The following is a 14,724-nucleotide window of genomic DNA, read 5'->3' as shown; positions in this document are numbered from 1 at the left end:
CAGAGCTGGCAGGTGCACAGCGCACCCTGGTGGCCAACCATTTTCAATACAAGCCTTTCATATATTTTTTTAGAAAGCTACTTATGTAATTCTAAATTTTCTAACAGCTACACTTCAAAAAGTAAAAAACAAAAATTAAGTGATTTAACCTAATACATCAAAAATATTATCCTTGTAACATGTATCAACAGAAAATTATTAATTAGATACTATAAACTCTTTCATACACAGCTTATGAAATCTAGTACATCTTTTATACTTCAGCACATCAAAGTTTGGACCAACCAACTTTCAAGTGATTAATAACCATATGTGGCTACCATATTGGACAGTGCAGCTCTAGAGTATCCAAAACTCTCACCTTTTCACATCCAGATAGGGTTGTATCAACCTGCTTATTAATATCCAATGTTTGTGGAGTACCTTTATAGATCTAATCTGATCCCTTAAAAAAAGTGTGATGTGGGGAATTCCCTGGTGGTCCAGTGGTTAAGAATCCGCCGTCCAATGCAGGGTTCAATCTCTGTCCGGGGAACTAAGATCCCACATGCCGCGGGGCAACTAAGCCCACGTGCCACAACGAGAGAGAAGCCCGTGCACTGCAACCAAGAGCCCGCGTGCCGCAACTAAGACCCCATGTGCCGCAACTAAGACTCATCGCAGCCAAATAAATACATAAATTTTTTTTAAAGTGTGATGTGGGAAAAAACAAATGAGGAGGCTAAAAATACAATAACTTTCCTAGGTTCTCACCTCGGCTAGACAATAAAGATGTGACAGGGACCCAAGTCTCCACCTACCAGCGAGGACTCCTTCCCCTCCAGCCCCCACAGAAGACCTGAGACAGGTCAGCCTTAACAACAAGGCATTATTTATTACTCTTCAGCTACAAACAGGTGATCAAAATAGTTTCAATCTTCATTCAAGATACTCTACGTTCCTATTCAGCTCTTTTCGAAATTAAAACTGGTTGGCTGCACTACCTACTTGCCTATGTGTTCTACAAGCCACAAATTTAAAATACTGTTCTGCTTTAGTCCCACTCCAACCTCACAACGTTCTACTGAATCAAAAATTTACCTACAGTCTTTCAGACCTCCTAGTCAAGTGATACTTATGATACTGTTATTGCTCACCCATCATAAATTTGTTTCTTCTTTTAATGCTGCCCTTGCTGTGTAATAAACGTTATATCTAGATAATCAAACTAAAGCCTGAAACTGCAAGAGTGTGGACTTTTGGACAGACTTTGTTTTTGCACATAACCTTGTACAATCCTGCAACAGAGGCCAGTCACATAAGGCACAGATCTGGACTGTCCTGTATTATTGCATTTTTCTTGTTCTGAATATCCTTGACATTACAGCTGACAAAAATGAAAACTGATATTGCAGATCTGTTTTCTGAAAACTTTAAAGCTAAAATCACATGCAAGAACTGACTTTCCAACTACTAATATTGACACCCTTTCAATCTGTATGAAAGCAGGTTGTGTAGAAGCAGCAAATCAATGGGTGCTGTTTTATCTTTAGTTAAACACCATCCTGGTGTATTCATTTACACCATCTTATATGTGACACACTGCTGTACAATGTGTAATTCTGTGATCTTTATTTCCCTTTGTATTCATTTTAAGCATCTTTATAAATTGCTGTATTGTGCTTAATGTAAAAAAAAGAGAAAAAGAAATTAGCACGTAATTTATCTCCAATTCATGGGACACACCATATTCAGCATTTAATGTATATTTCTTATCAATGATGCTGATCATGTATGTGTTTGTGTTTTCTGTGAATATACAATTTTAATTTATTCTCCCTCCTCACACCATGCCCCCATGATTGAATAATAAAGAACAGAGACTGCGCCTTCGATTTGCACATTGGGGTTGCTCATAACTGTTGGCTTATTAAAGCCTGAAGTCCCATAGCTTCAGGCTATGTAATTCCCCATTAATAACAGATTAAAAATCTAGCAAGGTCCAAAGGGAAACACTATGTTCCTCACTGGCAATAAATTACTGTATTTCCTCAATTCTAAGATATACATCTTCACATTGTAACACTTCTAATCACGATGTATTTTATAATCACTATAATTGGTATAATAGTGTTCCTTTTTTCCTGAAGAGTTTGGTTATTAAACAGATGGTGTATTTTATAATCTAATGGTATCTGAATAAGGAAATATCATACATAACTAATTAAACAAGCAAGTCTATCTTCCATCCATGAGTAAAAGCTGTTTCTATCTAATCCATACCTACATCACATAATTTGTACTTTCCACCTTTAAGTGGTAATTAATGAAGATCATAAAATTATCAGAATGTATTTTATTTCAAGTAGGAAAGAATAAATTCTGTATTAAATTATACATCATTTTTATACATTGCTCATAAGAGTCATCACATCCTATTTATAATCATAGGAGACAATTTTCAATACGAGAACGCCACACTAATAAACAAACAAACAACAATGGATTACTGAATTAAATGCTTAGATTGCGGAATTAAATCTCTTTTCATTGATGCTGTGCTATGGCCTAAAAACCAGCTTATGATACTTTATCTAAGACTCAGGGAGGGACTTGGGTTACATCAAATAGCTGAAGGAGGAGGGTCTGGTATATACAAGGAGGAAATGGAGGATGGAAGCAGGTTATCAACACAGTTCCCTGACCAGCATCAACACAGCAGTACAAATACTTGTTCAACTGTGGCTCTACCTACGTCAGAAGATATACAGGCTGTCCCCTGTGCAGTCTCATCCCTGAGTTTCTCCATCTTTCCCTCCCTTCCTTCCTTCCTTCTCCTCTTAGATCAGTAACTGTCCCCACCCTGAAGTTACCACAAAAGCAAACAGAGAACCTGGAGCAAGCCCAAGAGGGACGTAAGATCACATCAAAGGCCTTCCTCAGGACTCCTCGCTGCTGCCACTCTTTCCCATCTCCCTAGTCCCTACCCTTGGCATTATTTTCAGTACACAACAGAATTTTCGTGTTCAATGCACCAAGTAAATTTGTTTGCAGGCTCTGGAATGAAAAGTAGCAAAACATGGGCTTCAAGGACGGTAACATCAACCAAAGAACAAGCAAAACTATTGGCTTGGGGTCTCTGGGATAAGAAAATGTAAATGCTAATGGCCTCCATGGAAGCAGATGGAAAGGCCTATTGAGCAGGTAAACTGACTAAAAGCTATAAATTTAAGCTACAAGAGAATGTATTAGCCAAGTCAAGAAAACATACTAAGGCAGCAACCAGCCCAGTAATGACATGGTAACTAAGGACAGATCAGAAAACTGGTAAAAAGGAATTCTGATCATCTGTTTACATATTTAGAAGAAATCCAAGAAATTTCAAGGCTCTTAATATTTGAAAATATCAACAGAAGGCAAAAAATATGGTAGCCACTGGAAAAATTAGTCTCTACTCAGTCTGCCTTTTGGACTTTTTTCAAGGGCAGTAATACATAACTAACTGCATTACTAATTCATACTTACTGAAGTCTAGGAAAAAAACAACATTTTATCTCTATTTAAGGGTAAAAATGGCTTAAAAATGGGTCCTGTTTTGTTTTGTTTAAAACATCTAGCCACCTTGTAAAAAGCTCAAGAAGGGTCAAAAGAAGTCTCTTCCCACCCCACCCAGTGTTTCTACAAAACTCACCTATGGAAACTGTTAGACTTGGATGCTAATTTAAATAACTTACAATCCTACTTACCTTGGTTAAATATTCCTGAGGGGTGGGTGCTGGAGTGAATTCATAATTTGAAAACACAGCTCCTTCCCTTCTTACATCTAGAATAAGTTGGGCCACGTAATTTTCCTGGAACCATGTCCTTTTTCCCAAAGCACCTGAAAAAATATATATTAAATTATATGTATCAACTTGTCAATCAGACATATAGTACAATCTTAAAGAGTAGTATTTTCAGAGTGCTTTAGAGCTTATGAGGTATTTTCTCCATTTCAAATAAGAGAAAACTGAGGCCCAAAGATGACTTTAAAATGACTTTTTATAAAATTATAAAGCCAGTAAGTTATAAGGCCAGAACTCAAACCCAGGATTTCTGCCACTAGTTTCCACATACTTACTTTTTCACTAAACTACCTCCCTTCTCAAAACAGATAACTCATTAGGTGTCACAGGGGGAAGAAATACTATCCTCTCCATACAACACATGAAAAAATGGAAGTTCTGAAATGCAGTCATTTGCTCAAGATCACAGGGTTTTCAGTATCAGAGCCAGGGCTTAAAGCCAGGGTCTTCAGGTTCTAAATCCCACAGTCTTTCTATTACACTATCTGGCTCCACGTAAGACCAAAATTTTTTTTCATTTTGTATCTGAAATAACTTGCTGCAAAACAGCTTTAAGAGAAGCAAAAGCTCTGACATCTATTCTCTGGCAAGAGTCAGATTACAAAGACCCTTGATTACAAAGACCAGTCTAAGAAGTCTGGATTTTATCCTGTGATGAGTCTGGCTCTACTTTATACAACTACCATTTAAACACGTTATACTAAAAATAGCTATTGAGATGGTCTAACACAACTTACTTTTTTATAGTAAGGCTAGAGCTGAAAAGAAAAAAGTAATAATCTGATTCTCATTTTATATTTGTGAGCACATTTGTATTTTTAAGTTCTTCAATCTTAACTTTGAAAAAAATATGAAGAACTAGCTAGTAAATACACCAACAGCTAAAGCTGACTATACTGAGCTGACTATACTGAGACCGTGATACTAGCTTTTTAAAATAATCCCCCAAAAAAAGTCTCCTAGGACCGAAATATTTAAAAACAAAATCTCTGAAACTAACCTCACAATTTATATTACATATATCTCAAATACAAGACTCCAACTTACACTTGGCCATTGTCACAAAGTTATAAGTTGGATATTTAATAATTCTCCCCATACAAACAATGTAATAAAAGGTGGTTATGATCCCAGACTAGGTCACAAAGTCACATTTACCTCATAATGTATCTGAAGGATTTTACTGACAGGACTACCTCAATAAGCACAGAGTTTGGGGACTAAGAATGGGCCTTACAGATAATCTAGACCAAGTCTAGGCAGGACAAATAGTTTCAATCATTTCACCATTCACAGATTGTTGTTTCAACATTCACAGAGCCCAGGTTCAACAGGTATAAATGGTGTGACCCACTGATGATGTCTGACTTTCATGAATGTCTTCAATATAGAATGCCAATTACATTGTGAGACTGGGACAGGGCAATACATTAAGAGAAAATAATGTTTCTCATTTGGTACTCAGAAAAAACACAGAGATCTTGGGAAAAATTCTGCAATTTATTTGTTCTTCCAACAAATGTTTATTGAGTGCCCACTGTATGCCAGACAGTGTTCTAAGGCCATGAAGAAACATCTAAACAAAACAGTCAAAAATTTCTGTTCTTAAGAAATACAAGAAAGGCAGGATGGAAGCCGCAGGTGGGTATTTAACAGAAAGGGAAAAACTAAACTTGGGAATCAAGAGGGGCCTTGGGAAGCCCACATGCACAACCAAATACACAAAGTTCATTTGTGTACTGCCCAGCTGCCACATATTACTGACAGGTCGAACTAGACATGGGCATCTGCAGGAATAAAGAAAGTATATGATTTCAACTTTGTTCTAAAACTATGAATTTTTTAAATAAAATCTTTAAAATCTATTTTTGTAAAGCAAACAAGAGGGCACAGATAATAAAATACAACGATACAATACAGCCAAACTGCCAATTATATATTAGTTTATCATAAAAATAAACCAATTATCCATAAAACGTAAAAAAAATCTTACCTGTCAAATCAATTTGTAATCTGCAGATGTCTTTAGCAATATTGAACTGATCTTTTGCTTTTTTATATTCATAATAATATAAAAATATATATGCACATTCCAGATGGAACTGAACAGCCAAATATCGACCTGAATCATCTACAAACAGATCCTCTAGTTTCATCACTGTAAGACAAAAGATGAAACATTAAAAAGTATGATGAGAATAAAAATATATTAATAAGTAAAACACTGAGTCCATAATATATGAAATATATATATTACATAGTTCCTGCTCTTAAAGAATTTCAAATCTGGAAGATGAGGGACACATATAATAATAGTTTACAGTAAGCATTCTCTGAGCACTTACACGCTCCAAGCTTGAAGCTAAGGACATTATATACATTATCTCCTTTATTCCACACAATCCTAGGAGATACAATTCATAACCCTGCTCTTTCTTATTTTAGAGTACTTGTCTTAATCGTACAATAAAAAAATATGACAACACAAGGTGATGATACAATATACCAAATGAATCTGCAAAGAGTTAAACAATATGAAAATCTAATGAACAGATCAGCTTACAGACAGTTTTCCACATAAAGAATGTAGAATTTCTCCCTTAAAAGAAGAAACAGATATATATCCATATAGAGCTAAGACAGTATGAGTATCAAATAGAAAATGAGTAAGTATTGGCTTAGCAGTCATATTCTACTTTATTTCTCTAAACACCTGAGATGAAAAGATGGGAGAATAATAGCCTAATAACATGGTATCTGAAATAAGATGATTTTTAAAATTAATTATATATAATAAAGGGGCTAGTTGGCATACACCAAGGGAGTTTCCAACAGGTCACCTCATCCATCCCTCTACAATATCCCTGAAAAACTATCCTTCACAAATGTTCGCGGGAACAGGATCAGCATTTCACAAAACAGTTTACATGAATGAAAGTGTAATGAATGAATAGAAAACACACTTAGAATGTACAAAAATTGAGAATCAGTTTTCTATAATTCAAGCTGAGAGAGAAGTGATATTGATCGATGGCTACTCTGCTCAGCACTAGGTATTTTACATGTTGTGTTAATTCTCACAATGATGTCTTTAGGGTTGACATTAACCCCACTGAACTCATTAGAAAACTGAGCTTAGATCGCTTACTGACTAGTCACCTCACCTGTTAAATGACAAAGCCAGAATTTGAATCCAAACTTGTTGGGAGAACGGGAGGAGGGAGTTGGCAGAGGAAGGACAAAGGTGTAGAGATGATGTTACAAAACCTAATCTACTTTCTCACCAAGTAATCTGACTGAAACCTATAGCTAAGAAACAGACATCCTTTGTCTTACCATGAACTGAAAATAAAATGAGTCTGAAAAACAAAGTGTTTTTCTATATACTGTCAGTCCTTTAAAGAGATTCTTAATTCAAATAAAGAGACTAAATCAAGATGTACGTGTCTTAGGACTTCCTTGGTGGCGCAGTGGTTAAGAATCCACCTGGCAATGTAGGGGACACAGGTTCAAGCCCTGGTCTGGGAAGATCCCACATGCCGTGGAGCAACGAAGTCCATGTGCCACAACTACTGAGCCTGCGTTCTAGAGCCTGTGAGCCACAACTACTGAGCCTGCGTTCTAGAGCCTGTGAGCCACAACTACTGAGCCCGCATGCCACAACTACTGAAGCCCGTGTGCCTAGAGCCCATGCTCCGCAACAAGAGAAGCCACCGCAATGAGAAGCCCGTGCACCGCAACAAAGAGTAGCCCCCGCTCGCCACAACTAGAGAAAGCCCGCGTGCAGCAACGGAGACCTAATGCAGCCATAAATTAATTAATTAATTATTTTTTTAAAGATGTATATGTCTTACTTCAAAAGGCAGACAGGCATCCAAACACGAACTTCTCACTGTGAAAATCCTTCAACAGATTTCCTCCATGCAAACCAAACTCAAGAAAAGGTGGATCTGATGATACTCAATGCTGTTAGTGAGTGCTTTTTCTTTTTAAACTTTCTCTTCTTTTGTCTGCCCATTATTCCTGAGTGTCTAGCCACTACTCTCAGAAATATAACCTTCTATGAGCTTAGCACAATTCACAAGTGACACAATTTCGCCTAATTGTCAATGACAGTAATCTTCTCTAAAGGTTCTGGATGCAAACTGTATTAAGGGATGTTGCCTAGGGTTTTTCAAAATCCTCTCTCAAATATCACAAAACAGCCATTTCTGCACTTAAGTAGGCTTGTTATGTTGTGATCACTCACAAAGGTCTAGGGAGGACCATCAAATTTAAACTGTCCTAATAACACATAAATCACATAAATGCCCAAAGCAAGATGTGTATATCTATTGTCCCTCCTACCTACCCACTTATCTACTTGTAGAATATGTGTGTGTGTGTGTGTGTATACACAAACACATATTAGTACAATTGGTTCTGATCTTGTACTTCTGTGCTTTTTCTGCATTTCTTACGTGTTCAGGGGTCAAAGACTGTTAGAAAAATAGGATAGATACTAATTTTTTTAAGTTTAATCTTTAATTCCACCAGCATGACTAATTACTCTCCCAATAAAAATACCTTTAAGAAACTGGATTTAAAATTTTTAATATATTTTTGTGTTAATGATTGTGTGTTAATGACTGCTAAGAACAAAATAAGGGATCAACAAAAGACAAAAACTAAATGAAAACTGCAACCTTAGGAATTAAGCACACAGTCTGCCATATTCTGCCCAGAGGCAACCTACCAAACCTTTAGGGACCTTAGGATTCCACTCTGATGGCTGCAAGGAGCACCAAAGACAACAGATGAGACCTGAACCTACCCAAAGTAGGCAATCTAGCCAGAGAGCTCCATTTGAAGCTGAGCCCCAAATAACTGTGTCTTCAATGGAATTTAAAAAGGACTAGGTCTGCCACGCAGAAGAGGTCAAAAAGGAAAATGGCAGTGGGCAAAGGGGAAAGCATTTATCCCAAGAATTCATAACCATAAGCCAGCTTTCACACAGATTTGTAGACAAAATTTAGTCAAAAAAAAAAACCCACAAAAACAAACAAACAAAACGTTACCCCTCAAGCCAAAAATTTAGGTCCCCAGAGAAGTAGCACAAACAAAGAAAAATCCTCTTTTGCAGGAATGCAACATCAACCAGGATTCAATGAATTCCCACAGATAAATTTCCAAGGAACACGAGCTCATAGAAAACAACAACAACCAGCAAAAAACAGAACATTAGCAGAAACAGCAAAAGGCAGAAACACACCTTCAAAGCCTTAAGAGGCGGAAATTGCGAGATACCCATACATGAAATATTCAATAGGTTTCAAAAAATAAAAGGGTAGAAAATATGAACAAGGAAAAAGAAACTACAGAAATCTACCAGGCAAATCAGAAAAGAAACCAAAAATAGTTTAGAAAAAAGACTTTAATTAAAATTAAACATTAAATGGACAGACCAGAGAACTAGAAGATAGATCTAAATAAAATTATTCCAGAGGCAACATAGGGAAACAAAGAGATAGAAAATAAAAGAATTAAAGAACATTGAGGATGCAGATGAGAAGTTCTAATGTGTCTGAAGATCTAGAAGGAGAAAAAAGATAATGAAGAAGAGATGATATTTGAAGAGACAATGGCTAAGCATTTCCAGAGATGTGGAAAAAAACTAAATCTCAGAATCAGGAAGCCCACTAAATCCCTAACAAGATAAAGAGAAATCCACACCTAGTCCAGCAACAGTCAAACTAAAGAATGCCAAATACAAAGACAAGATCTTAAGAACAGCAAAAGGAAAAAAGCACACAAATGAAGAATAGTTGGACCAACGACTGATTTCTCAATGCCAACAGTGGAATCAGAAGAAAACAGATTAATATCTTCATGGTACTGAGAGAAAGTAACTATGAACCTAGAATCCTTTAGCCAACAATTCAAGGAGAGTGAAATAATATTTCCAAGTAAAAAGAAGCAGAATTTATCACCAAGATATGTTTGCTAAAACTGAACTACTAAATTACTTTAAGTAATTTTTAGTATACAAAAATATAACTTTTTAAAATAAATTTATTTATTTATTTATTTTTGGCTGTGTTGGGTCTTCGTTGCTGCACGTGGGCTTTCTCCAGTTGCAGCAAGTGGTGGCTACTCTTTATTGCAGTGCACGGGCTTCTCATTAGGGTGGCTTCTCTCGTTGTGGAGCACGGGCTCTAGGTGCACGGGCTTCAGTAGTTGTGGCATGCGGGCTCAGTAGTTGTGGCTAATGGGCTCTAGAACGCAGGCTCAGTAGTTGTGGCACACAGGCTTAATTGCTCCGCGGCATGTGGGATCTTCCTGGACCAGGGCTTGAACCCATGTCCCCTGCATTGGCAGGCGGATTCTTAACCACTGCACCACTAGGGAAGTCCCCCAAAACATAACTTTTATTATTTCCATACCTCCCCTAGGTAGAGAAAAATGAGAAAACATTGCCCAAAGACAGACAGGAAAAAGCCAAGGACCATAACCCAACGCTGCAGTTTCAGACCTCAAAAAACAGTACATCTTTAGGTTGTGGAAAGGAAGAAGGCCAAGTCTCTTTATGAACAAGTGTGAAGGAGCATTGAGAGTTTTATCTATTTTTAAAGCTTCTGATTTAGAGTAAAAGTTGAAAGCTGCTGGAAATACTGTATCTGCTTCAGCAGAGATACTTTCTAATGTTAATTAAGCTACTGATGAAGACATAAAACTTAGAAGAGTAAAGAGCAATGAAAAGGTAGAGAATTGGTGTTTCCCCAAAAGCAGCCCCGTCATCCTAGTGACAACATTCTCATGAGAAGCTGAATCTCATGGATATTAACTAGACAAGCACATACAGGATTATTTAATTTCTTAAATATACAGCATAACCATCAACAAAACTGATCAAATATGGCCTAGCTAAAGCCATTTAACTGATTCCCATTGCTCTTGGGATAAAAACAAAATTCCTAAACATGCCCTATCATGTCCTATACAGTCCTGGACCTCCACCTCCCACACTGTCCTCTCTCTGCTTCAACCACAATGACCTCAGACCATCTCGCGCATGCCACAGAGCCTTTACGGTTCACATAAGCCCTTCTTTCTGGCATCAAAGTTTGCCAAGTCAGACATTTATCAACTACCCTGTCATCCATTTATAAGATACTGCTTAACTTAGCCTATTATACATCCAAAATCCCTTATCTGCGATGATGAAATTTTAAAAAATCCCTGCAAACCTAAAGTGTTTTTGCAATTTGTTTTGGGGGAAAAGATCTGAACTGACATCATTTGGCAGCAAAACTGGACAAGAATGGACAGGTAGAACTAGCCCTCCAGAAGATAACAAAGGGTAGGGAAAAGTAAGAGTGCAAATTATAATACATGAGGAATAGAAGCTTTTGCCACTTAGGGGAACCTGGGGCTCCTGTTTGCCTCAGCTAATTTTTAAAGTCTACCTTCGAGGATCCAAACACAGCAGAAGACTGGACGTAGTCCAGAGGCCTCACGTCGGTCAAAAGAAGACAGGTGAATAAACTATGAAACACCAACATACTAGAATACTAGACAGCTGTAAAAAGGAATGATCTTCAAAATACATTAAGGAAATAAAGTCCCAAACAGCAATGTGTGTGTGTATGTGTGTGTGTGTATGTGTGTATATACATAAAACATATTTTATGTTATATATATATATATATAATATTTTGTGTAACATGAAGGAAGGGAGAATACCAAAGAGCAAAGAGAAAACTAGAAGAATAAACCAAAAATTAATAAAACTAATAAAGGGAAAAAGAGAGAATAGGGTAGAAGGAAAATAGAGATAGATGAGAAACTTCTCTGAGGAGACCTTAACTTGACCTTGACTCTTCTCTGAAGAGTTCTGACTCTGGAATCATGTAATTATTTTATATATTCAAAAAAAAAATCAAAAAGAAAAAATCAATCCCTAAAAATTGAAAACAAATGGAAAAATATAACTCTAACTATATAACAAGTTGGTGACAAGGGAAAGAATTATTGCAAATGTCTTTAAAATGTTTTGCCTTAGAGCATAGTATACATCCTTAAGGTAACATATTCTAGGGGCAAAGAGAGTTGCAAAGAAATCTTGAGCCTTATTCATTGGTCTTATTGTTAGTAGGAATGCTGGCATTGTTTTGAAACTTTTTATATATACAACAAAGCAAGTAAGTAATTATGTTTATATTGTTAGGAACAAGATTTTCAGTTTAAGAGAAGAAGGATATAAATATGAAATCAAAGATATTGACACACTACAAGGTTAAATTTTTTATATCATATTATTTCTTTACTACTATCATACTGTTGAAATTACTATAGTTTTAGAGTAACTTTTATATCTAAGGGAAAGTCTCCATCATTATTTTTCTCTTTAAAAATCCTCTTGACTAGGCTTCCCTGGTGGCGCAGTGGTTGAGAATCTGCCTGCCAATGCAGGAGACACGGGTTCGAGCCCTGGTCTGGGAAGATCCCACATGCCGCAGAGCAACTGGGTCTGTGAGCCACAATTACTGAGCCTGCACGTCTGGAGCCTGTGCTCTGCAACAAGAGAGGCCGTGATAGTGAGAGGCCCGCGCACCGCGATGAGGAGTGGCCCCCGCTCGCCACAGCTGGAGAAAGCCCTCGCACAGAAACGAAGACCCGACACAGCCATAAATAAATAAATAAATATTAAAAAAAAAAAAATCCTCTTGACTATTCTTACATACTTTTTCTTCCAAAATCAATTTGCATATTCTCTCCTCAAAATGTAATCTCACTTACTGTAATTGCACAATTAGCATCTTTACAATATTGATCATCCTATTCAAGAAAATAGTATGTATGTCTTTAACATTTTTAGTAAAGTTACACAATTGACTTCATTTTGGTTTTGGACATTTTAAGAAATTCCTGGGTTATATCTTTTTTTTCACCTTTTTATTGAAATATAATTGACATATAACATGATATTAGTTTCAGGTGTACAACATAATGATTCAATATATGTATATACTGCAAAATGATCACCACAGTAAGTCTAGTTAACATCCATCACCACATACAGTTACAAGTTTTTTTCTTGTGATAAGAACTTTTAAGATCTACTCTCTCAGCAACTTTCGATACAGAATTAACTATAGTCACTATGCTGTACATGCAAGGTTAAATTTTTCAACAGCTTTATTTAGATAATTCACATATGTACAGCCCAACAACTTGAAGTGTGCAACTCAATGGCTTTTAGTCTATTCCAAGAAATCTGCAACCATCACAACAGTCAACTCTAAAACATTTTTATCACCTCAAAAATAAATCCTGAACCCTTTAGCTATCACTCTCCTCCACCCATCCCTCCCATAGCCCTAAATACAACTAATCTACTTTCTGACTCTAAATCTGCCTATTCTGGACATTTCATATAAATGAAATCATATACTATGTAGTCTTTCATAACTGGCTTCTATAACTTAGTATGATGTTTCCAAGGTTCACTTGTGTTGTAGTATGTATCAGCATTTCATTTCTGTTTATGGCTAAATAATACTACAATGGAATCCATTGTATGGACATACAATATTTTGTTTATCCATATATCACTTGATGGACACTTCCATCTTTTAGTTATTACAAATAATGTTGCTATAAACATTCATATACAGGTTTTGTATGGACCTATGTTTTCATTTCTCTTGGGTATATACCTAGGAGTTGAACTGCTGGATCATATGGTGATTCTGTACTTAACTGTTTAAGAAACTGCCAAACTGTCTTCCAAAATGGCTATACCATTTTACATTTCCACCAGCAGTGTTCCAATTTTTCCACGTCCTCAACAATACTTGTTATTATCTCACTGTTTTTTATTATAGCCAGTCGTGGGGGTGTGAACTGACATCTCACCGTGGTCTTGATTCTCAGTGCCCTAATGACTAATGATATCGAAATTTTTTTTTTTTTTTTTTTTTTGGTGGTACCCGGGCCTCTCACTGTTGTGGCATCTCCCATTGCGGAGCACAGGCTCCGGACACACAGGCTCAGCGGCCATGGCTCACCGGCCCAGCCGCTCTGCGGCATGTGGGATCTTCCCGGACTGGGGCACGAACCTGTGTCCCCTGCATCGGCAGGCGGACTCTCAACCACTGCGCCACCAGGGAAGCCTGATATCGAACATTTTTTCATGTACTTATGTCTTCTCTAGATAAACATCTGCTTAGATCCTTTGCCCATTTTTTAATTGGGTCTTTTGTTTTATAATTGGGTTGTCAGAGTTTATATATTCTAGATACAAGTCCCTTATGATATATATGATTTGTAAATATATTCTCCCATTCTATGGATTGTCTTTTCACTTTCTTGATAGTGTCCTTTGAAACCCAAAAGTTTTTTAAATTTTGATGAAGTCCAACGTATCTATTTTTTCTTTTGTTGCTCATGCTTTTGGTGTCATATTTAAGAATCTGTTGCCAAATCTAAGGTCATAAAGATTTATCCCTATATTTCCTCCTAAGAGTCTTATAGTTTTAGCTCTTTCATTTAGGTCTCTAATCCACTTCAATTTAACTTTTGTAGACAGTATAAGGTAAGGGTCCAATTTCATTCTTTTGCATGTGGTTACCCACTTGTCCCAGTTGAAAAGACTACTCTTTCCCCATTGAAACATTTTATATGTAAAGTAAAACAAGTAATTACATTAATATTGTTAGAAACAAGATTTCCAGTTTAAGAAAAAGATATAAATACCATTATAAACACTTTGTAAGGTTAAATTTTAATTGGAGCTCTTTGGTCAGGGTCAGGGACTTAACAGGCATGTTTGCTGGGGCCTGGTCTGAATGGGGATTCAACCAGCGTGTTTGCCAAGAACAAAGTCTCAACGAGGGCCTCAGCTGGGTGCTTGCCCTAA

General features: G+C 36.8%; 1 protein-coding gene across 2 annotated transcripts in view; it reads right to left on the bottom strand.

The window, feature by feature from the left end:
- The window catches only part of TTC27 (tetratricopeptide repeat domain 27), a 183,541-nt gene that overhangs the window by 135,964 nt on the left and 32,853 nt on the right, over nt 1-14,724 (bottom strand). For both annotated transcript variants that reach the window (XM_060117082.1, XM_060117081.1), the window contains exons 6-7: nt 5,818-5,982; nt 3,726-3,859 (exon numbers count right to left, since the gene is read on the bottom strand). In XM_060117082.1, the coding sequence (XP_059973065.1) occupies nt 3,726-3,859; nt 5,818-5,982 (299 nt within the window). The remainder of the gene's footprint in view (nt 1-3,725; nt 3,860-5,817; nt 5,983-14,724) is intronic.

This window comes from Mesoplodon densirostris, chromosome 14 (assembly GCF_025265405.1).
Source record: "Mesoplodon densirostris isolate mMesDen1 chromosome 14, mMesDen1 primary haplotype, whole genome shotgun sequence".
Classification (NCBI taxonomy): Eukaryota; Metazoa; Chordata; class Mammalia; order Artiodactyla; family Ziphiidae; genus Mesoplodon; species Mesoplodon densirostris.
This window is presented reverse-complemented; position numbering and strand designations above follow the sequence as displayed.